Genomic DNA, 22,227 nt, shown 5'->3' on the forward strand with positions numbered 1-22,227 from the left:
CTACAATGATACATCTCCTCTTACCCTCTGGACCTGAACAGATGCAAAACACACAAACACACACACACACACACAATGCAAAATGGACATTTGCACACAGCCAGACTGCTTTATAGAGATGCTATGTGTTACAAAAGAACAAAGATGTGTGTGAATTTGGGAGCGTGCCAGCTCATACCTCTCTGTATTAAACGGCTCACCACAGGGCTTCACTTTTAACAACAGTTTCCAATCCATCACACTCTCAGCCTTAGCACTCTAAAGACTGTCACTGACTAGAGAGTGGAGTGAGCCACTTGTACATTTTCTCCATCCAACACTGTATAATAGAGGATTGTGCTGTAAACTACCAATCAAAAGTAATAGAACACCCGTATATCCATTTTTTTGGTGTGTTACTGTATTTATACAAATAAAGGGGTTGTAAATTGTAAATTGTTTGCATTCAATTTGAAGCCTAATTTAACTTTTTTATTGTAAAATCTGCCTGTTCATGTGTGTGGAACTGAACAGAGCCAAAGGGGTAAACAGGGATATTTTGCGCTGTGCTGAAGTGCTGTGCTGTCTTTAGTGGCAGTAAGAAGAAGAAGATGACCACTGTTAAGTATAGTGCAGATGGTATCATAATGAGATTGGGCTTGCTTTACAATCTCAGTGCAAAATCCATTCAAATAAGTCATCTGACACTGGGTTTACCACAAAGTTAAAGTAAGTAAATGGAAGTTCTATGCAAATGTCAAGGTTCTGCTTTCACTTCTGCTCAACAAATCCACCAGAAGGAAGCAAATCACCAACTAAAGGGAAAAAACAAGTAATTTAACACATAAAAATTGGTCCAATATGGCTGCTTTAAACAGGCCCACCTTGACTTGACTACATATCTACTCCACTTAACTTTTCACTCCCTCTAAATCTAATCTCATTATCAAAGGGTTCATTTGAACTGAGAGAACAGGTCAGATTTCCTACTGGGAAAGTCTGGAGATTCTCACCAACCCCAATTTCAGAATCCAAGATGGCTGCCCGGTGCATCAATAGTAGTAAAAGACAAGGTTTTATTTACATTTTATTAACTATATCAGTGATCAACAGTATCTGACTTCTATCTGTGAATATTCTTCCATGATTAGACACTCTGCCCACACCTAAACACAGCAATGCCATCCAATGCCTATTCCCTGTTAAACTGGTGAAAACTATACAAATTTTGTCAGAAGAACTCAATGTAAATTAAACAGTCTCTTCCAGTCAAAGCATGCAGTTCTACGTTACAGCTACATGGTGAAAAGAACACGATTATCTGATGGCAGGCGAAAGTGTAGCTTGTAAAATTACATTAACCCCAAACATGATCTTAATCCGTATCTTAACCCTTATCCTATTGATAATCAACTACATTTCACTGGGCACTTTGTTCACATTGGCACATTTGTAGATAAGACCATTAATAATGCATTACGAGTCCTTGCCGCTCGTCATTCCGCATGCATTTCCATTTCAACAGCAGTGGTCAGAGAAGGGGGTACAAGGTCAGCTAAAACCCAGCACACCTGAGGTAACTTGGGGCTAAGGGTCTGCTCAAGGTCAGTCTGGCAGCAGCATGATGTTATCAGCTAGAATAAAACCCACAGTCTTCAAAGTCACATTCTCAGACCAGTGGCCTGGCACCATGACCGCAGTACAGCTCACCTTCATTAAGATTAATTGGTACAAATGTGCATTCTCATCAGCACAGAGCCACATCAGCTGAATACTCTATTTCTGCTTTCCAGATTCAACCACAATGCACACATCTTCTCATTACAGAATGAGGACACATGGGTACACTGTCTTAGTTTGTTTATTATTTCAATTAAAGTTAAACTGAACAAAGAACCGATTACATTTAAATAAGTTTAAGCTCTGGCTCATGCTGCAGAGGAATTCTGGTAAATGCAAAGAAGCATACATGAGCATACATTGGTTTCTATACTGTTTATCTCGTGCACACACACAAACACTATGTAAAGGACTTTAAATATGCATAAAATATACTGAAGAAATTTATCTATTACAAACCTTGTATGAACTTACATAGTTTCTTTTTCCACTGTCTGCTATGCAAACAACAGGAATAAATAAAACTTCTCACAGACACATTATTGATTGATCTTGGAAGAAAACTAATGCACTGCAATCATTTCCCCAAATACAAAATGGCTCCTAAAGAGAAGTAGAGGACCTGATTTATAGCAAAGATGGACACAGAGCTCAGAGTAATTAGTGCGCAGCAAAGCGCACGAGGAGCAGTCAATCAGAGTCGGAGATGAAGCTAATCTGGAGACTGCTGCCCTATGTTTAGACAGCAGACTCTAATCCTCAAATCAGATTTGCGCTTAGATAAGGTACTGTCTAATGATCCCACGCTGAAAAGCAAAGTGATCCAAATTAGAACTGCAAGGATTAAAACATCCCCAGAGGCAATGTTGACATGTGAACATTTCAATATTAAAATACTGATGATTATAGATGTTTACACTTGGATGGCATTGAATATAAACAAAATACACACATTGTTAATCTACAGTATTCATTCTTGCCTTAAGGAGTAATTTAATTATTAATGTGTTCTTTTTTATTTTATCCTGTAGTAGTTTAAATCAGACATGCCAAAATAAATCTGATATATTTTGCATTGTATTATGGGACCATTAAAACCACAAGTAAAGGGGACATATTATATCTGATTTTACACAAGATAGAATAGGTCTATACAAAACATTTGTTTTGCACAAAATCCCTCTCACATAAAAAGATCTCACCAGCTCTACACTTCCCAGTTTCCATCCATTACAGAATAAGCCATTTACGGGCTCTGTCACTTTTATGCAAATCAGCTGTTGCTAGTTAAACCATTTATATGCTGAATGTTCACCACACATTAGTGTTAGCTTGTGCTAAACGCCAAAACATGAGCAAGCTAGTTCATGCTTAACTGCAATAGAAGCACGAAACTCATTATTTGACAGTGCATACAGCTCCCTCATCTGCTCATCCATTTGCCATGGACCCACCCTGATCTGCCACAGATCCCCCCATCAGACAAAGTCTGCTGGCTAATCCTGCTGGGTACTGCTTGGTTCTTGTGTGGTTTTCAACCAAAATGACCTGGGTATTTTTCCTTATTATGACATTATAATAAGGGAGCCATTCAAACGGCCCATAGAAATCATGTGATTTCTGACAGCATACTCTTTCAGCTAACTCTCAGAAAACAGATGTATAGATTGACACCCACCTCAAGTTTTGCATAATATTTCACCTTTACCAAATGACTGGTACTGAGGAGTACCAACATGTAACATGACCTGCTATATCATATTACATATTACATGCAGGTTTAGCAAGGTAGTACATATAATATTAATGATATTAACCCATTTTGTACTAACAGGAAGTAAAGTTCTCATTTGCAGTGCATTTTGGGATCATAACACATAAAAACACATAAAAAACAGTCCAGAGTGTGCATCATAGATTATTGAGTATACTTAACTTTGATACTGTATCCATATTAAATACTCGAAAACCTGTTCTGGGTCCTGTAGGGAAAGCTTGTTTTACTGTGCTATATAGTCAAATGTAGGAGATTACCATACTGTGGTCAGTGTAATAATAAACAAATATCTGTTCTGCTGTAATAAGGACTCAGACTCTACGTAAAATGTATAAACACACACACACACACACACACAAGCCTCTTAAGTTATTCCAGTGGCCTTGAATGATAAAAAGTGTACTGACTTATAGAGAAAGGAATTAATCAGTACTGGATTAATTTACGCACACACACAGACATCAGTATGAGAGGAGTTTTCAGAGCTAAGCAGTCTTTGCTTTGCGTCGCTGTGAGAATGAGTAACAATGCACTGCTAAAAACAACGGCTTGCTTTGGAGCACGCTGCAAAATATGCCTCGCTTCATTCTTTTGTGTTTACAGTTTGGAGAATGTCCTTCCTGCATGTGCTAGACATATTTCATCTCACTAGAAAATCAGCAGCTCAGTTCTGTTCAGCTCTGCTCTACTCTATTCTAATCTATTCCATTCTATTCACAGCACAGACTCCGATACTAGTTATCTATTCAGAGAACATGACGTAAACAGATTTTCCTCTTGTTTCCTGTTCACTGTCTTTGCCACCAAATCCATAAGTAAACACTGGACAAACGTAAGGCTCTTTAAATACAGCAGAGAATGCCTTTATTTGTGAAAGCACTCACCAGTGGTCAGTTATGAGAAATCAATGTAAAAGGACAGAACACATACAGTGTAGGTAATAACATAAATTGCTGGCACAGTCAAACAGCGTGAGATTGCTCCATGCAATTGAAGAGCTCATCATGTGTGACTTACGGAGAATTATTGGGGGTAAAAAGCATGTAGGAAGAAGTCACTGTATCTCCAGTGTTTGTCAGTTTGTTTAATATTACAATAGTATAAGTATAAGTATGTGTGGCAAATGTTTGTGGTTCCCTTCTAAAGACATTAGGGCTGCATGATATTGGACGATATTTGACATAGCATTTTTTTTTTTTTTATGATATATATTGCGATGTTAAACAATGCAGGACCCGTGATGTCACAAGCCCCCAAGCATGCGCTGTCTTGCGTCAGAGATTCGGACAGATCGAGAGCTGAGTCAGCCCTTTAGAGTCAAAACCCGAGGAAAACAACAAAAAAAAATAATCGGCCCTTTAATCAGGCATTTAAAAGGCCATTTAAAAAGGTAAATAAGAGTTTTTCTGGGATTAAAATCGTGATTTCGGCTGTAACTGAAAATGTTTGCGCCAAACTGAGGTGCAAAGCTTTCCACAGGCTGTCTGCCGCTGCGTTTACAAGCATGCTCCCAGCCATGGAGATGCTATGCGGTTGCCTTGTGTTTATGCCTTCTCGCCCTCCCCCTGGTGCTTCACTCACACAGACACAGAGACAGCACTGTACACTCAGAAAATTACAACACTGTGTATCTACTTCCTGTGTCAATAATCAAAACATTACAACATGACGTGTTTGATTTTATGGCCTTAAGTGACATTGGTGCCCTGCAATGTGACTGTTGTACAGATAAAGAAAAAAAATCGATTTAACACTATACCACTAAGCATCTCAATTGTCCTTGGTTGTAAAAGCACTGCAGACTGCAGTCTTTAAAGCAACAAGATTTGAAGAATGCAAGAATTGGCATTTCTTGCTGATGGGCTCCCTCTTCAGTCAGGAAGTGGAATTTTAGCTTTGAGTCACCCCTAAAGAAGGATCAGCTTTACACATGCATTTCTGGACAAGCTGAGAGAGATATTAGACCGTCAGTGGCAGTTAAAGAAGCATGAGGACTGATGCTATAGAGGAATACTACAGGAACTTACACAAATATGATTTAAGCTATGCAGCACTATTGGGTTATTTTTTTCATGTCCGCTTCACCAGAGTTATGCAGCGCAGTTAGCAGTGTGGTGAGTCAGATAGCGGCAATAATATAGATGCTATTTTATTTCTGACTATGATTCAGTAGAGTGTGAACATTTGTAAATGTTTCTAAAAGTGTATTTCTATATGGCTAGTCTGTTTAATGTGCCTCTGGCCACACAGAACCCATCCAGAGAAGCTAATATCAGGCATCTATTGTCAGCACAGAGGAACAGCATGAGATTGGTTCATGCAATTCAAGAGCTGATGTTTGACTGGTGAATTATGGGGGAAAAGCATGTTAGGAAGCTGTCACTGTGTCTCCAGTCCAGCTGTCATTTTCTATTGGACATGAGGAGAATGAGAAAACGAGAGAGGGAGAGGGAGAGAGAGAGAGGAAGCCAGTCAGATCTAATCTTGCAGGATGTCAGACATGTTTAGGGAGTCATGCGAAAGCATGGAAGCTTCATTTGGACAGCCATGTTAAAGCCTGCCTGTGTGTTAAACATGTAAATACATGCTGTTTGATTGCCACCCAAATTCTAGTCCACGTTTTAGCTTCTGTGCTCAGCCTCGAGTTTTAACTTTAACAGTCACTGACATGGAAACGGCCCCAGCCAAATCAGATTATCTGAAAACCAGATTTGGTACTTAAAATAACCCCTTAGAAAAGCATGCAGCAAACACTTCCAGTACAGGCAAAAGAGACAGATCCTAATACAGCTTCCTTTTTACAGACTAAGTGATATTAGATTTAATGTTTGAAAAGTAACTCAGTAAGACTGTAAAGCCGGAAGAGCAGGATTTAAAACTACATCAAAGCCTCCGTCTGAACATTTCTCGTCTGCATTACAAGTAATCTTTATCTATAAAAAAAATGATTTCAAGAAATTTCACACTTAGAAACCAGACATAAAAGACATAAAAAACACACATCCAAACGCTGCCTCATTCATAATTATCTTCATTACATAACACTGTTTTTGTGAATGTGGCTGAGCTAACAGTCAGCCTATCTTTTCTCCTTTTCTGTCTGAAAGGCCAAGTTTTGCCTTGCTGCCATCAAGGCTTTCAATTACTCCTGATCCTCAGCCCTCTCCTGTCGCCGTGGCTACACTGTTGCCTGGTTACTGCTCTCTGAGGCATGCCATCGTGTAATTACCTGAGTATCGAATGGCCCAAAAATAGGCAACGTTTTATGGCTCCAAGAAATATCAGGGATGACACACACGCACTTCTCCAAAACATTCCACTGTGAGCCCATGACAATGCAGAAAAGGGCAGACTGAGCTTAAATATCACTCACTGAGCTGCAATCTCACTCGCTGCCCTGCATTTACGTCATTATCTTCTTTACTATGAAGATGTTCCTAATATCTAATATGTTTTTGAACTTACTCTCTACCTTACCTTAAGAGTTTATTCTTCAACATTTTGTACTATTTGTTACACACTACTGTCTACTGAAGCACATTTGGAAGGATACTAATCCAGTTTAACAATATTTTGAAATCTATAAATCCATTTATGTTTTTTTTGTAATTTCATTTTGATAAATTGTTTCTGTACTGCTTTTTACATTTTTTCAATGACCTGTTTCATCTGAAACCAAAAGAGCATTAAATAAGGAAAATAGAGTTTTTTGTGCAGGGCCATAGAAAGAATGTGTACAGAAAGATGTGTACAAATCAGATCTGTGCACGAGAACTTTTAAACCGGTGAACAAATTTTACACCAAAAAGATTGTTCAGTTCAGTTCTGGATGCACTAAGGAGTTTCACTGCAATTAATTTATTTGTAACAAAGTATGTACAAAATATAGTAATATATTAATTCTTACAGTGGTCTTACAGTTCAATTACTATTACCAAATAATAATAAAAAAGATTTATACAGATTTTAAAAAGTGCAATTCAATACATCAATTCAATTTATTTATTTGATATAATTCTGTTTGAAAATGTGACATTAAAAAAGCATTAATTCTCCAACTAATTTTTAATGTATACTTTTTATTCCTTTCATTTCTGCAGATTTACCTTTTATGGTGGGTTTGTGAAATATTTGATGAGCTCTGTTCTGACTATATAACTGAATGGGCTCCTACAGAGGTTGCTTAGCATTGCATAGCGTTTTGCTATTTTGTAATTATTATTATCTGGTAAGAGTCTTAATCAATGATATATGTCCTGCAGAGAGCATATAGCTAGTCGAAGAGATGATATAGCTGTTAAGCCCTCGTTAGCTTTTAGCCTAGCACCATTTATCCATTAGCTTTCCAAGGTATTGTTTCTGTGCGTTTGAGTTACCCTTCTGCAGATACGGACACAGGAAATAGTTCAATAAAAAGGCCTGATTTATGATAACTAGTGATATTAAGTTGGTCTATTTTACAGCTATGTGTTATACTATACATTTTTTACATACAGATATAACAGTGTTTTCTACTTCCTGTATGTCAAATATGCCAAGGTAAATACAGTTTTCTTTTTAGGGCACCTTCAACATAATTTAATTCACACAAAAGTAGTGAAACTGAATCCAACTAAATCAGGTCAAATATTTAACCCCCAAATAATCACAGTACATGATACAGCACATCTTATCATACATTTACCACAGCATCAAGTACTGTGCCATAATGAGAGGAACAGAGTTAAATGTTAGGCACACCCACAGGCTCTGAATACTGATCATCATCCGTGGTTTATTCTTCCTCAGTCCACTTAATGGAGTAAGAGAGACAACAGAGACAGACGGAGCCAGAGAGAGTGGCGGATAACATTGAGAGAACGTGCCCCTGCTGCTCAATGAGAGTGTGTGAATCATTATACGCACACTGCACACATGCACACACACACACACATACGCAGGGTAATGGTCTGCTTTGTCATCTAGGCTTTCTGATCAGTATATCATAAGCCCTGTGGTTTAGCAGGCAGATCATGTATTAATGATCACAGGCCGCGTGCTGATTGTGTGGCGTGGAGCGGTTCGGGAGTCTGCTTTAGACTGTGACATTAGTGCAGGATTATTGGATGTGTGCTCAGAGAGGGATTAACGGATGGAGTGTGTCGAGTGTCATAGGATGCTAAAGGGCATCTCAGGGTGCCTATGTTGACCCATGATAGAAAAACAACTCCAAATAATAAAATCTCTGTTTATACACTCTAACAGTTTAATTTGGGAAGGTGGGAATTCTTGGCCAATGCTGATGTCTAATATTACACATTTATTTATTTATTTATTTTTATCCCGCTTTTCTCCCCAATTTAGCTACGTCGATTATCCCACCCACTCGGCAGCTCAGCTGCACTCCACTTATCACTATAAATGCCCCAACACAAGGAGGGTGAAGACTAGCACATGTCTCATCCGACACATGTGAAGTCAGCCACCACCTCTTTTTAAACTGCTGCTGATACAGCATTGCTGAGTAGCATTACATTGCACTCGGAGGAAAGCGCAGCGACTCAGTTCTGATACATCAGCTCACAGACGCCGTGTGCTAATCGACCTCACTCTTAGGAGTGATGAGAAGAAAGAGCGCCATCTACCCACCCAGAAAAGACACGGCCAATTGTGCTCTTTTAGAGCTCCAGAAGCTTATGGCAAGCTGAATGACCGGGATTAGCCTTCTGGACCACTCTAAACATCGATACACACATTTAGAATTTCCAGGTAGACTAAACAGGCTGGTATAAATTTATAACTTAAAATCTAGCTTAAACTAGAAAAGGCAAAGTTCGTGAACGAACTTTAAGTTGGCTTGTCAAATAGTTACTAAGTTGTGTAGTGTGTGTGTGGTGTGGAGTGTGTGGGGTGTGGAGTGGGTTGTGGAGTGTGTTTGGTGTGGTGTGTTTGGAATGTGGTGTGGAGTGTGGTGGAGTGTGGGGTGAGTTGTGTGTATCAGGTGTGGAGTGTGTGTGTTGTGGAGTGTGTGGTGTGGTGTGTAGAGAGTGTGGTGTGGTGTGTGGAGTATGTGTGGTGTGGAGTGTGTGTGGTGTGGTGTATGTGTGGTGGAGTGTGGGGTTTGTGTCAGGTGTGGAGTGTGTGTGGTGTGGGGTATGTGTGGTGTGAAGTGTGTGTGGGGTGGAGTGTGTATGGTGTGGGGTATGTGAGCTGTGGAGTGTGTGCGGGGTATGGAGAGTGTGGGGTTTGTGTGGTGTGGGGTGTGAAGTGTGTGTGGTATGTGTGGGGGTGGAGTGTGTATGGTGTGGGGTATGTGAGCTGTGGAGTGTGTGTGTGGTATGGAGAGTGTGGGGTATGTGTGTTGTGGGGTGTGAAGTGTGTGGTATGTTTGGGGTGGAGTGTGCGTGGTGTGAGGTATGTGAGCTGTGGAGTGTGTGTGTGGTATGGAGTGTGTGGGGTGTGGGGTATGTGTGGTGTGAAGTGTGTGTGGTGTGGGGTATATGAGCTATCGAGTGTGTGTGTGGTTTAAAGTGTGTGTGGTGTGGGGTATGTGTGGTGTGGAGTGTGTGGTGTTGTGTGAATTGTGTGTGGTATGTGTGGGGTGGAGTGTGTGTGGTGTGGGGTATGTGAGCTGTGGAGTGTGTGTGGTTTAAAGTGTGTGTGGTGTGGGGTTTGTGTGGTGTGGATTGTGTGTGGTGTGGGGTATGTGTAGTTTGAAGTGTGTGTGGTGTGGGGTATGTGTGGTGTGGAATGTGTGTAGGGTGTGGTGTGGAGTGTGTGTAGTGTGGGGTGTAGACTGTGTGTGGTGTGGGGTGTGTGGTGTGTAGTGTGTGTGGGGTGGAGTGTGTTTGGTGTGGGGTATGTGTGGTGTGGAATGTGTGTAGGGTGTGGTGTGGAGTGTGTGTAGTGTGGGGTGTAGACTGTGTGTGGTGTGGGGTGTGTGTGGTGTGGAGTGTGTTTGGTGTGGGGTATGTGTGGTGTGGAGTGTGTGGGGTGGAGTGTGTTTGGTGTGGGGTATGTGTGGTGTGGAATGTGTGTAGGGTGTGGTGTGGAGTGTGTGTAGTGTGGGGTGTAGACTGTGTGTGGTGTGGGGTGTGTGTGTGGTGTGGACTGTGGAGTTTGTGTGGTGTGGAGTATGTGTGGTGTGGAGTGAGTGTGGGGAGTGGACTGTGTGTCGTGTGGTGAGTGAGTGGAGTGTGTGTGGTGTGGGGTATGTGAAGTGTGTGGTGTGGGGTATGTGTGATGTGGAGTGTGTGTGGTGTGGGGTATGTGTGGTTTGAAGTGTGTGTGGTGTGGGGTATGTGTGGTGTGGAGTGTGTGGTGTTGTGTGAATTGTGTGTGGTATGTGTGGGGTGGAGTGTGTGTGGTGTGGGGTATGTGAGCTGTGGAGTGTGTGTGGTTTAAAGTGTGTGTGGTGTGGGGTTTGTGTGGTGTGGATTGTGTGTGGTGTGGGGTATGTGTAGTTTGAAGTGTGTGTGGTGTGGGGTATGTGTGGTGTGGAATGTGTGTAGGGTGTGGTGTGGAGTGTGTGTAGTGTGGGGTGTAGACTGTGTGTGGTGTGGGGTGTGTGGTGTGTAGTGTGTGTGGGGTGGAGTGTGTTTGGTGTGGGGTATGTGTGGTGTGGAATGTGTGTAGGGTGTGGTGTGGAGTGTGTGTAGTGTGGGGTGTAGACTGTGTGTGGTGTGGGGTGTGTGTGGTGTGGAGTGTGTTTGGTGTGGGGTATGTGTGGTGTGGAGTGTGTGGGGTGGAGTGTGTTTGGTGTGGGGTATGTGTGGTGTGGAATGTGTGTAGGGTGTGGTGTGGAGTGTGTGTAGTGTGGGGTGTAGACTGTGTGTGGTGTGGGGTGTGTGGTGTGTAGTGTGTGTGGGGTGGAGTGTGTTTGGTGTGGGGTATGTGTGGTGTGGAATGTGTGTAGGGTGTGGTGTGGAGTGTGTGTAGTGTGGGGTGTAGACTGTGTGTGGTGTGGGGTGTGTGTGGTGTGGAGTGTGTTTGGTGTGGGGTATGTGTGGTGTGGAGTGTGTGGGGTGGAGTGTGTTTGGTGTGGGGTATGTGTGGTGTGGAATGTGTGTAGGGTGTGGTGTGGAGTGTGTGTAGTGTGGGGTGTAGACTGTGTGTGGTGTCGGGTGTGTGTGTGGTGTGGACTGTGGAGATTGTGTGGTGTGGAGTATGTGTGGTGTGGAGTGAGTGTGGGGAGTGGACTGTGTGTCGTGTGGTGAGTGAGTGGAGTGTGTGTGGTGTGGGGTGTGAAGTGTGTGGTGTGGGGTATGTGTGATGTGGAGTGTGTGTGGTGTGGGGTATGTGTGGTTTGAAGTGTGTGTGGTGTGGGGTATGTGTGGTGTGGAGTGTGTGGTGTTGTGTGAATTGTGTGTGGTATGTGTGGGGTGGAGTGTGTGTGGTGTGGGGTATGTGAGCTGTGGAGTGTGTGTGGTTTAAAGTGTGTGTGGTGTGGGGTTTGTGTGGTGTGGATTGTGTGTGGTGTGGGGTATGTGTGGTTTGAAGTGTGTGTGGTGTGGGGTATGTGTGGTGTGTGGGGTGGAGTGTGTTTGGTGTGGGGTATGTGTGGTGTGGAATGTGTGTAGGGTGTGGTGTGGAGTGTGTGTAGTGTGGGGTGTAGACTGTGTGTGGTGTGGGGTGTGTGTGGTGTGGAATGTGTTTGGTGTGGGGTATGTGTGGTGTGGAGTGTGTGGGGTGGAGTGTGTTTGGTGTGGGGTATGTGTGGTGTGGAATGTGTGTAGGGTGTGGTGTGGAGTGTGTGTAGTGTGGGGTGTAGACTGTGTGGTGTGGGGTGTGTGTGTGGTGTGGAGTATGTGTGGTGTGGAGTGAGTGTGGGGAGTGGACTGTGTGTCGTGTGGTGAGTGTGGGGTGTGTGTGTGGTGTGGGGTATGTGTGGTTTGAAGTGTGTGTGGTGTGTGCGTGTGTGTGGTGTGTGCGTGTGTGTGGTGTGTGGTGTGTGTAGTGTTGTATTGGTTCTGGTGTGGGTTGTGTTCAGCAGTCTCTTCTCCATACAGATACAGTACTGAGGAGCAGGGCAGAGAGGGGGGCCGTGCGCAGGATCGGCTGGTGTGTGTGAGATGGCCAACATTCCGCCCATTCATTCCTATGGGGAAAGTTCGTACGATAATTTTACGAAAACCGTAAATCGTATCGGTGAGATCAGCATATCGTCTGAAACGTCTCTGCAAGTTCTGTATGTCTTGTGAATTTCGTGGTTCTAGCTCGAAAATTGTGACTTTTACAGCAGTTTGAAAAAAGTGTGAATGGAAGTCTATGGGGAAAAAAGTGACTTTGACGGAACCGTGCTAGAACCCTGGTTCTCCGATCGCTTAGAAAAGCACAAGCAACTTAAGTGGCTATGGGATCTACCATCCTGTGAAGTTTGGTGGTTCTAGCTCGAAAACTGTAGGAGGAGTAGCGTTGAGAAATTTTAGCGTAGAATAATAATAATAATAATAATAATAAGAAGAATAAGAAGAACAGTAAGTTGGCTTTTCCAAGCCAACTTAATAAATACATTTTAAAGTAGCGCAGCCAGCGTCAGCCAATTATAATTGTGCGGTCAGCGTCACTTGGTCCTTTTACCGTAAACAATAAATATACCAGCAAGTATCAGTGCGAAATATCGGGAGATACCGATATAATTCCCGAAATCATTGTGCGTCCCTTGTTTGGAGACACCAGTGTCAGTTTTTTGACACGTTACACATCCAAAAGGCCTGGTGTTGTGGTGTGGGGTGCAATTTCGTACAATGGCAGATCACCTTTGGTTTTCGTTGCAGACATTATGATAGCCCAATGTTATTTTAATAAGGTCCTGCAACCAGTGATTCTAACATTTCTGAATGCACACTCTAGCACGGTGTGCTATTCCAAAAGGCATTGGCTCACCCACATACTGCTGCTGTCTCAAGAGCAGGTCTTGAAGACACAGATGCTTTGACGAGTTTGATGGCCAGTTGCATCACCAGACTTATCCCTGATTGAAAATCTATTAGACGCATGTTAAACACTCCAACACTCCTACCGCAAAAACAAACTATCGCAGAACGCCATTAGGAACCTCTATAACTCCATGAAAAGATGTGTGGCATGTTGGTTTGCACATAATTTTAGTAAATATGACAAAGATTTTAATAATTTCTTGTTCTTGTTCTTATTCCTTTAGAATAGCACTGCAATCAGACACTTTTTTGCAATCATTTCTTTGACGATGGATGAATAATAAACAGATTTTTGTATGCAAGCAGTCCTTGAGTCTTATGCCTGCAGTGTCATTCTGCACCAAGAGGGTGTTTATTCAGTCTGTCCTTGAAGGCGTGAACACTACTTGATGTGATGTCTCAGACGACAGCAGAGGGGAGGTTCCGTGTTTTTACAGCACAGTGGAGAGCGCTCCTCTCAAGGCAATTGCTGTTGACCCTAAGGAGTGACGAGGCACGGCTTGGTGGTAACCTTCTAGTGGATCGATGTGGAACAAAAGCTAAAGGTAGAAGTGCTGTTAGGTCAGGTGGACTATTGGGAGTCTGTTTCTTAAAAAGAACTGTTGTTGCACAAAGCGTTCAATGGCTCCGGAACACCAATGATTTTTTTATGCTTTATTCTGGAGAGTATCTTGCCGCCATTGATGCAGAAGTACTCCAGAATTCTTCTAAGTTTTGTTGTCGCTGGCTCTAAATCTAGTATTAAGTTTGTTGGATAGCATGATTGCAGATATAAGATAGATAAGTGGTCCACTAGAGGGATTTTTTTTGTCAATGCACAGCACTAGCAGCATATGATATGGAGGAAAAAATGTAATGTGCAAAAATATCCCTGTTGAATATCCTAATGTTGATGTTAATTTAAGCTCAATAATTTTTCTCAAAGGCTAAAAAGTAGTTTGGTGTATGCATTCCCTGCTGACCTCTACCTCGCTCTGCCTCCAGCCTAGTTACATCTCTGTGGTGCTCTGGCATCTCTGTGGTGCTGCTCATAAGAGGCGTGGACCTGTTTTACCTGTAAAGCGGCTTTGTGACAACCTTTGTTGTAAAAAAGGCTATATAAATAAAATTGAATTGAATTGAATTAAATTGAATTGAATCATGTGAGCACAGCCTGCAGCGTGAAGAGCCCCCTCTGTTGATTCATCAGGATAATGCAATTAGAGATTATTCATGATGACACTGCAGCTCACAATGTTTATCGCAATGTGTTACTCTTGTTGCGATAAGAATGAATTATAGACTGGAGAAACTAAAGACTGAAAAATCTGACTTCTTTGACCAAAGGAAAAGCAAATATGGACCTAGTAATGTGATGATCCATAAAATATGGATTTAGACAAACTGGTATTAGCAAGTTTACTTACTTATCTAGCCAATTTACTAAATTACTGATTTTTTAAGAACCAGCTTGCTAAAACATTTAACCTCTATTCCTTGGAGTAAAACCAATGCATGTAAAAACCATGGACAGTGCAACAGCTCTCAAAAAAGAGGCCACCACAGGTCTTGTTGAGCTCTGCCCATCCCCATGTTCTGCCTTTTAATATTCAGTGTCTAATTCCTTTGCTAATATTAGATATTAATATTTTGTCCTGTTTAAATGTATATTATTCTCTTACAGCAGGGTTACACTTAGAAATATTGTGTTTGACAGCCTTGGCTGGTAAGAACCATCTATAGAGCCTTTTTGTTTATCACATGGAGTAGCTGAGTTGTAGACGCTACTGAGATAAACACGCTTTGTCTGGGAAAAGGGGATGGGTTTTTGCTCTGCCTCTGGTCTTTACTGTGCAGAATCTTTAGAATAGTTACAAGTTAAATTCATTCTCTTGCAGAAAAAATGCTGTTAAATTAGTATTGTAGGTCAGCCTTGCTCTACCGATGTTCTAATACTCAATAACAAATCCTATCAGAGTTCAGGAGTTTTCTCCAGTTAGTTCATTACATAGTAAATGCCTTATATTGAATAATGAATAAGTTAATGAGAAAACCAGTTGGAACACACGCTTAGTTTGATATAATCAATAGGATTTAAAATCAACCATCTCATTCATACTGCAGCCCTTCACTGGGACTCAGCCCTCCAATTTAAACAGCAGGAGGTAAACAGGTTACCCATTATATATTAAATGGACACCTGTTTGAGCAGCATTATGTTTCAAACTTGGTGCCTTGGATGAAAACACACTAATAATCACACTCACACACACTCTCACACTCTCTATCTCCCTGTGACTCAGAATCCAGGGTGCACCAGCATGGCAGAATGGGGGCAGAGTAAGATACTGGGTGTTTTAAAGGTTAAGCCACAGAGACCTAGAGGCATTACACTCATATACTCAGTTCAAAGCGGGTCACACAGCAGTGTTTATTTGCGTATATGTCACATTCATGCATATAAACACTGCAGACATGACCTGCTGTGAACTGAACACAACTGAATACACATCATCTGAACTCATGAACTCTAAACCCTGACCCTGAAACAAACTAACAAAAGATAAAACGAAAGCTGTCTGCTCTCTTTTGACTTTCTCAGTTCATTTATCTAAATGAACTAAACTAGACTACAGTACATTTGCAATTTATATATTTTTGTCATCTGGGGCTACATGATATAGAAAAAAAATTACATTGCAAATGTTCTTTTTTTGCCAATATATATTGCGATACTAAACAATGCAGGGCCCATGACGTCACCAGCTCCGCCCCCACCCGCACGCTGTCTCACCTCTGGAGCGATCAAGAGCTGAGTCAGCGCAGAGCACTTAAAACTCGAGTAAAACAGCAAAACAACAGTAAACGGCCCTTTAATCAGGCATTTAAATGGCTTTTTAAAAAGGTAAATAAGAAACTGTGCTGGACTGTCCACAGCTTTCGACAAGTGCGTTTACAAGCACGTGCCCAGCCATGTGGATGGAGGCCATGCGGTTACCTCATGTTTAGTGACATTTGTGACTATTGCACATGCGCGCATCATTATGCTTAAACAATATATTGTGCAGCCCTAATCACACTGTATTGTATTGTACTGTGTTACATAAAACATACAGCAATGTATGGATAGGAAAGCTGCTTAAAAACACCGATTAGGGTGGAGTAGCAGTCTAAGTGTTGGCCCATCATTATCATCATTGTAGCTCTAGTCATCCATGTCCCTGAATTCGTCTCCTGAAAGCCCAATTTTGGATGAGAAAGTTGACTCTCTCTCAATCACTTAATCACTGCAATGTTTTTCTGTTAAATGATTATGCTACATTAGTCTCTGAAAGCATTGTAATTTGTAGTGAGTCCAAGCTACTGGGTGGGAAAAGAAAATGAAAACAACACTGGCTTTACAAAAAAAAACATGTATGTTCTACACATACATCTGATGTTCACTTTGCAGCTTCTGTGTTCTTTGCTTTAAGCATGTATTCACGTCACTTCTGAGTGAGCATTCAAAGAAAATTAGAAAAAGTATATCCTATAAATCATGTGTTGTATTGACTGTGGAGTACTTTAAATATGTACTTTGTGTCATCAAAAGAGCAATATCAACTTAATTTGAAGGAATAAAAAGAGACAAAGATTTAGGTTCATAAGGTTCATATGGTACCAACTCTACTCCACTTTACTCTGTTTATTGCCACCTGGTACCTGGTTTGATCTCCAACGATCTTTGCAACGATGTTGCAAAACACAAATCACTACATCATATATATGAGCGCCAACGCTCATAAAAAGATATACAGCTCTGGAAAATATCAAGAAACCACTTCACTTTCTCTGATTTTGCTATTTATGCATATATGTTCAAGCAAAATGATCATTGTTGTTGTATTCTATAAAGACATTTCTCCCAAATTCCAAATAACAATGTTGTCATTTGGAGCATTTATTTGCAGAAAATGAGAAATGGCTGAAATAACAAAAGAGATGCAGAGCTTTCAGACCTCAAATAATGCAAAGAAACCAAGTTCATATTCATAAAGTTTTAAGAGTTCAGAAATCAACATTTGGTGGAATAACCCTGGTTTTTAATCAAAGTTTTCATGCATGCTATGTTATCCTCCACCAGTCTTACACACTGCTTTTTTAAAACTGTATGCCACTCCTGGTGCAAGCATTCAAGCAGTTCAGTTTGGTTTGTGGTCATTCATCTTCCTCTTGACTATATTCCAGAGGTTTTCAATTTGGTAAAATAATTTTAAAAAAAAAAAAATTTTTAGGGTGGTGTCTTTTTTTTTTTCCAGAGCTGAATTGTTTTTTAATTGCAACATCTAGCTCTTGGAACATCTTTTAAAGAACATGGTATAACTATCAGCTGATATTGTGTTCAGATAAAAATAACAGTAATGGCTACAATAGCTTAAAGACTGTACTAATAGCAAGTATGTGCTGGACATCTGTACTGCGTTGGAAGGTGTGACAAATCTCATAGGCCATTTAGCTCTCTACAAGGTTTACATGTTTTCTTTTACACTCTGCTTAATTTGTTTGGACCGCAGGCAGGCAGCCACTAAAAAAGTATTCAGTTCTAGGTACCAGGTACAAAATGGCCTAAAGGAATATTAATAATCTGAGTACAGTAGAGTTGATTCGAGTTTTGCGGGCATTATTTTGTAGAAAACTGCCATTAATGAGTTTAATCAACTGGATTCTGATTAGCTGGAATTCACAATAGCTGCAATCTACAAAGAAAATGTGGTCAGAATGTTAGCCTCAGTGTGTTTTGCCTTCAACTTCAGCGAGTCAAGCATCTAACGGTGCTTAATAAGGATTTAAATAACTCATAATTAGACATTCAAGGTCTTGAGAAAAATGTCTCAGAGCATTACTCACATTAATTTAGTTTGTCATGCTACACTGCTGCTCTGCACCAATCAGCGTGACCTAATTGCAACTTTAGTTATTGCTGCAAAGCTTAATTAGTGGAAACCGTGGAACGGCACAATGCTTTCCTCTCTACATTTCTCTACAAAAATACAACTCTCGGCTCGGCAGCTACACTTCTCTTCTTGAAAACTGTGCGTGCATCTCTCCGTTTGCCTGGGGATAGTTATTTTGAGTGGGTCTCATGGGGCCCTGAGGCAAAGCTGGGTTAGCTGTGTGCAGTATCCTTAATTCTGATGATAACTCATGTGGACTCTGGTTGTTTGGTAGTAGGGTCTGGATTTCTAGCGCCAGTACACACAATACACACACTGTCCAACACTGTAGTCACAATACTGCCTCACAGAAACAGGCACTGCGTACAGCCTGCATTATCCCAATTCAATAAGATAACTGGAGAGAATTCACAGCCTAAAGCCTGTGCAAGAAATAAAACGTTCCAAGCAGCTCACTGGCACCACCCAATGGAGGAACAGGTTCAATAAGTGCAATGCAGAGGCTATAGCAATTTCATAAAGGTGAACAGATGTGGTGAAAAGTGTGATGTGAAGAAGAGATTACCTCTACAGCCACAACAGTCAGAATAAGCTGTGTCTCTCCCTCAGGGAAGTAAGCCTTCACTTGCGGAGACAGAGCGATCAAGGCACAGTTGGTCACCACAGCAATCGCACTCATCGTCTCAAATGCCAGCTGGAGGAGTGAGTGAGAAAAGGGGGAAAAAAAATTAGCAACTCAATATTTTAACGCTGAATATAAATCTCTCAACACCCTCTTCAGAATTAGACACTTCAGTCTGTGTGGCCTGACACATTCCAGTTACCAGGACGGAGTGTTTATTATAGACTGCTTCCAGTTACATGAGCAGAAAAAGGATATAATTCACTCATCAATATGCTCTCAGCATATATTCAGATGTATGACATGGATTCAGATCATAACTCCACACAAAGGCTGCAGTTTAGCAAACAGTGTAAAATAGAACATATGCTGTAATTCAGAATGTATGCAATGTATGAATACACACTCTTGGTTTAGAAAAGCAAAAATGATCTTTTAGCTTGTTTTTGTACATGATTATGCAAAGCAGCATCACAAGGAGAGAATTAACTGCAATATAAAAAGAGTCTTCTTAATTCAATAAACCAGAAACATTTTTAGAAAAGCATTATTCCAGAAATGATACTTAAATCAGTATTAGTTCATTGTAAGGGACTTTTTTGTGTGACAGTGTGGTTTATAAATCGCAAATAAAAAATATAATTAGTAGTGTAATTTCATGCGAAGCTAAAATATGAAAGTAGTTTTCCTTTATGAATGAGTTTCAAATCTATCCATTGTGTCTTCATCTTATAGTACAGAAGAAACATTATTACAATCAGGCAGTTAAATGATCATCACCCAACTTATGCTAAAAGAATTTTACCCCTCTAAGTTAACACTGGCATTAGGCATGGTGGTAATAGGTTCATGTTTAGAGTCCTACTTTACTGTAAATATTTATCTACTTGGACAAGCTGTGTGTATGTGCATTCACATCTGTGTCAGTGATGAGTGCAAATTAAAGTACCGTGGCTGAATGAACAGTAGAGGTGTCCACAAATATTTAGACAAAATACGTATACTTAAATATCATCCCCCAGTAAAGGGACTGTAACTGACTTTACTTTATGTTTCATATTTTAACCTCAGCTTTAAGCTGCTTTCAGAATTGGAAAAAATGTTGATATGCTACACAGCTATACAGTACATACACTCAAACTCACTATAAAGCACAAAATCTCACATTCTCAGGATAAGTGGATAAAGGCTGAGTAAGACTTCACCACCATGCTCCATCCTCTCACCTGCCACACTCCTATATCAGATGCAGGCTCTGAGAAAGGACGCTTGAACACTTTGCACATCTTAAAGGCGTCCGAGTAGACCTCTGTGACGTTGTTGAGGACCACCAGAAGAGCGGAGAGTGGATACACACAGGAAAACAGACTAACATAGCCAAACAGCAAGAACTGCTCCAGGTAGTCATCAAACGTGCCCTGAAGAACAAACATTTAGACCCAAGATAAAATACTACCTTCATTTCCTCCAGACAAACAAAAAATTGTGCACAGGCTAAAAGATATGATTTTTAGCAGATCTGGTAGAATGAATGCACTATTGTGCATTTATTAACTGGTGAAATTATTAATTATTTTGTTAATAGTTTTAAGGCTTACCAAGTAGGTATACATATCACCCTCCAACTGAACCTGCTCCACCAGAGGGAGCTCTCTATCTCCCAGCAACCTCCGAACTCTCTTATGGACCTTCTTATTCCGTCTCCTCTGTAGCCAGTAAGGCAGGAAGGCCTCCATGATTTGGTTCAGGATTTGAGAGGTGATAAGCAGAGTGGCAAGGCTCTGTCATTCAATAAAAAAAATAATTTTAATGTCAGATGACTGTCTGATATAAACCGGTGCACATTATGCACAGAAATCACTTTACACACTTCAACGTCATATGTTATTTTAACACCTGTCACACAGGTAACTGATTTAAAAGTAAACTCCAAGTAAACTCTCTCATCCTGATGTATTTCTCTTGTGCAAAAATGAATGAAAAGGGATACATGTTCACCACATGATTAAAAACTCCAGTCGGAATTTCAGTGTAAAGTATAAGTAACAATTCTGAAGTTTGCTCACCTGTCTTAGCAGCACCATGTCTTGCATTACAAAGGCAATATAAAACAAAGATGCAAAGCAGTTGATAAAGTTGAACTGTGGAGGGGAAAAAAGAAGCATGGTCTGTATCATATAGTAGCATTTTAAGGAATTATAAATAGGTACAGCCCTGCCTGCCGTTGTGAGATAATATTCAAAGAAATGGTTAAAATGATCTAAACTACAAACTTACCACCAAGACTTTGAGCACCAGATGATTCTGGAAAGACGATTCTAGTCTGTGGTTTTCTAATTAAAGCAAAACAAACAAAGAAAGTGTACATTTACTTGTCCACAGAATATGACCACATTTATGATCAGTATAAAATCTAGAGGTGCACAGAGAATCTGGATCTAACCCATGAACATGTGAATCTATATAAATTAAAGACAAAGGTTCTTATCTGGGCAACAAGTGTGTATTTAGTCAGTACAATGTTAATAATATAATAAATATAAAAATATTCTGAATACATATAAGTAGGTGTTTATCATCACTGTGTTAAATGACTTCATGGCTTTAAAGGTCTCCTTCTCAGAGTCTAGTAATAATTAGAGTTATCATACAATGCCTGGTTTATTAAATCAGTGTCTTATATTAAAGCGAGTGAACTGATGATAGAATTACAAAAAACAAAAAAAACACACTGGTTAAGGACGTGCATTAAAAATCTGTTCCCCAAACAAGTTCACAAAATCACACCTATTCTTTGCAATTATTTTACTTTTTGAAGTGTTTATGTTTAACTGCACATTTTCTAACAAGAAATGCTGTTTGAACAAGCAAACCAGCTTCTTTTTTGCCTTTATAAATTACTTTAAAAGATATGCTTAGGTGCCTAAATCCTGCAGAGCACTGTATATTCTGTGTGTTTCATTGTTTTCAGTTTTCTGACTACATTAATTTGAGAGGGGTAACACTCCTGCAACTACCATAATAACCAACCCACTGCTGCTTTTCAGCATACCTAAAAAGTGCTGAATGCTGTTATGAGCATCTATTAACCTTCGCTTTTGTTCTAAAGTGCTTAGTATTGTAGCCCTACAGACACACCATGGCTCTTTGTTTCACACTCACCCCAGCCTGTGAGGAACTCTGCGGCGTAGCGGTACAGCAAATTCATTATTTCAATCACCACGGCATAGATGATACTTGGGATGAAGAGCAGCACACTCGTCCAGAGGTTTGGGTCTTCATTATAAATGCTCAGTGCCCAGTACTCCATATCAAAGTAGATCATCATCACATAGAGAGACAGGTACAGGCACAGTATCACAAAAGGGACAGACACCAGATATATCTTCAACTGTCGTC

At 40.6% G+C, this 22,227-nt stretch overlaps 1 protein-coding gene across 2 annotated transcripts in view; it reads right to left on the reverse strand.

The window, feature by feature from the left end:
• The window catches only part of ano10a (anoctamin 10a), a 42,168-nt gene that overhangs the window by 13,877 nt on the left and 6,064 nt on the right, over positions 1–22,227 (reverse strand). For both annotated transcript variants that reach the window (XM_007250418.4, XM_007250419.4), the window contains exons 7-12: positions 21,991–22,226; positions 21,106–21,161; positions 20,895–20,969; positions 20,427–20,609; positions 20,055–20,246; positions 18,772–18,900 (exon numbers count right to left, since the gene is read on the reverse strand). In XM_007250418.4, the coding sequence (XP_007250480.2) occupies positions 18,772–18,900; positions 20,055–20,246; positions 20,427–20,609; positions 20,895–20,969; positions 21,106–21,161; positions 21,991–22,226 (871 nt within the window). The remainder of the gene's footprint in view (positions 1–18,771; positions 18,901–20,054; positions 20,247–20,426; positions 20,610–20,894; positions 20,970–21,105; positions 21,162–21,990; position 22,227) is intronic.

The sequence above is a fragment of the Astyanax mexicanus genome, chromosome 6 (genome assembly GCF_023375975.1).
Source record: "Astyanax mexicanus isolate ESR-SI-001 chromosome 6, AstMex3_surface, whole genome shotgun sequence".
Lineage (NCBI taxonomy): Eukaryota > Metazoa > Chordata > Actinopteri > Characiformes > Acestrorhamphidae > Astyanax > Astyanax mexicanus.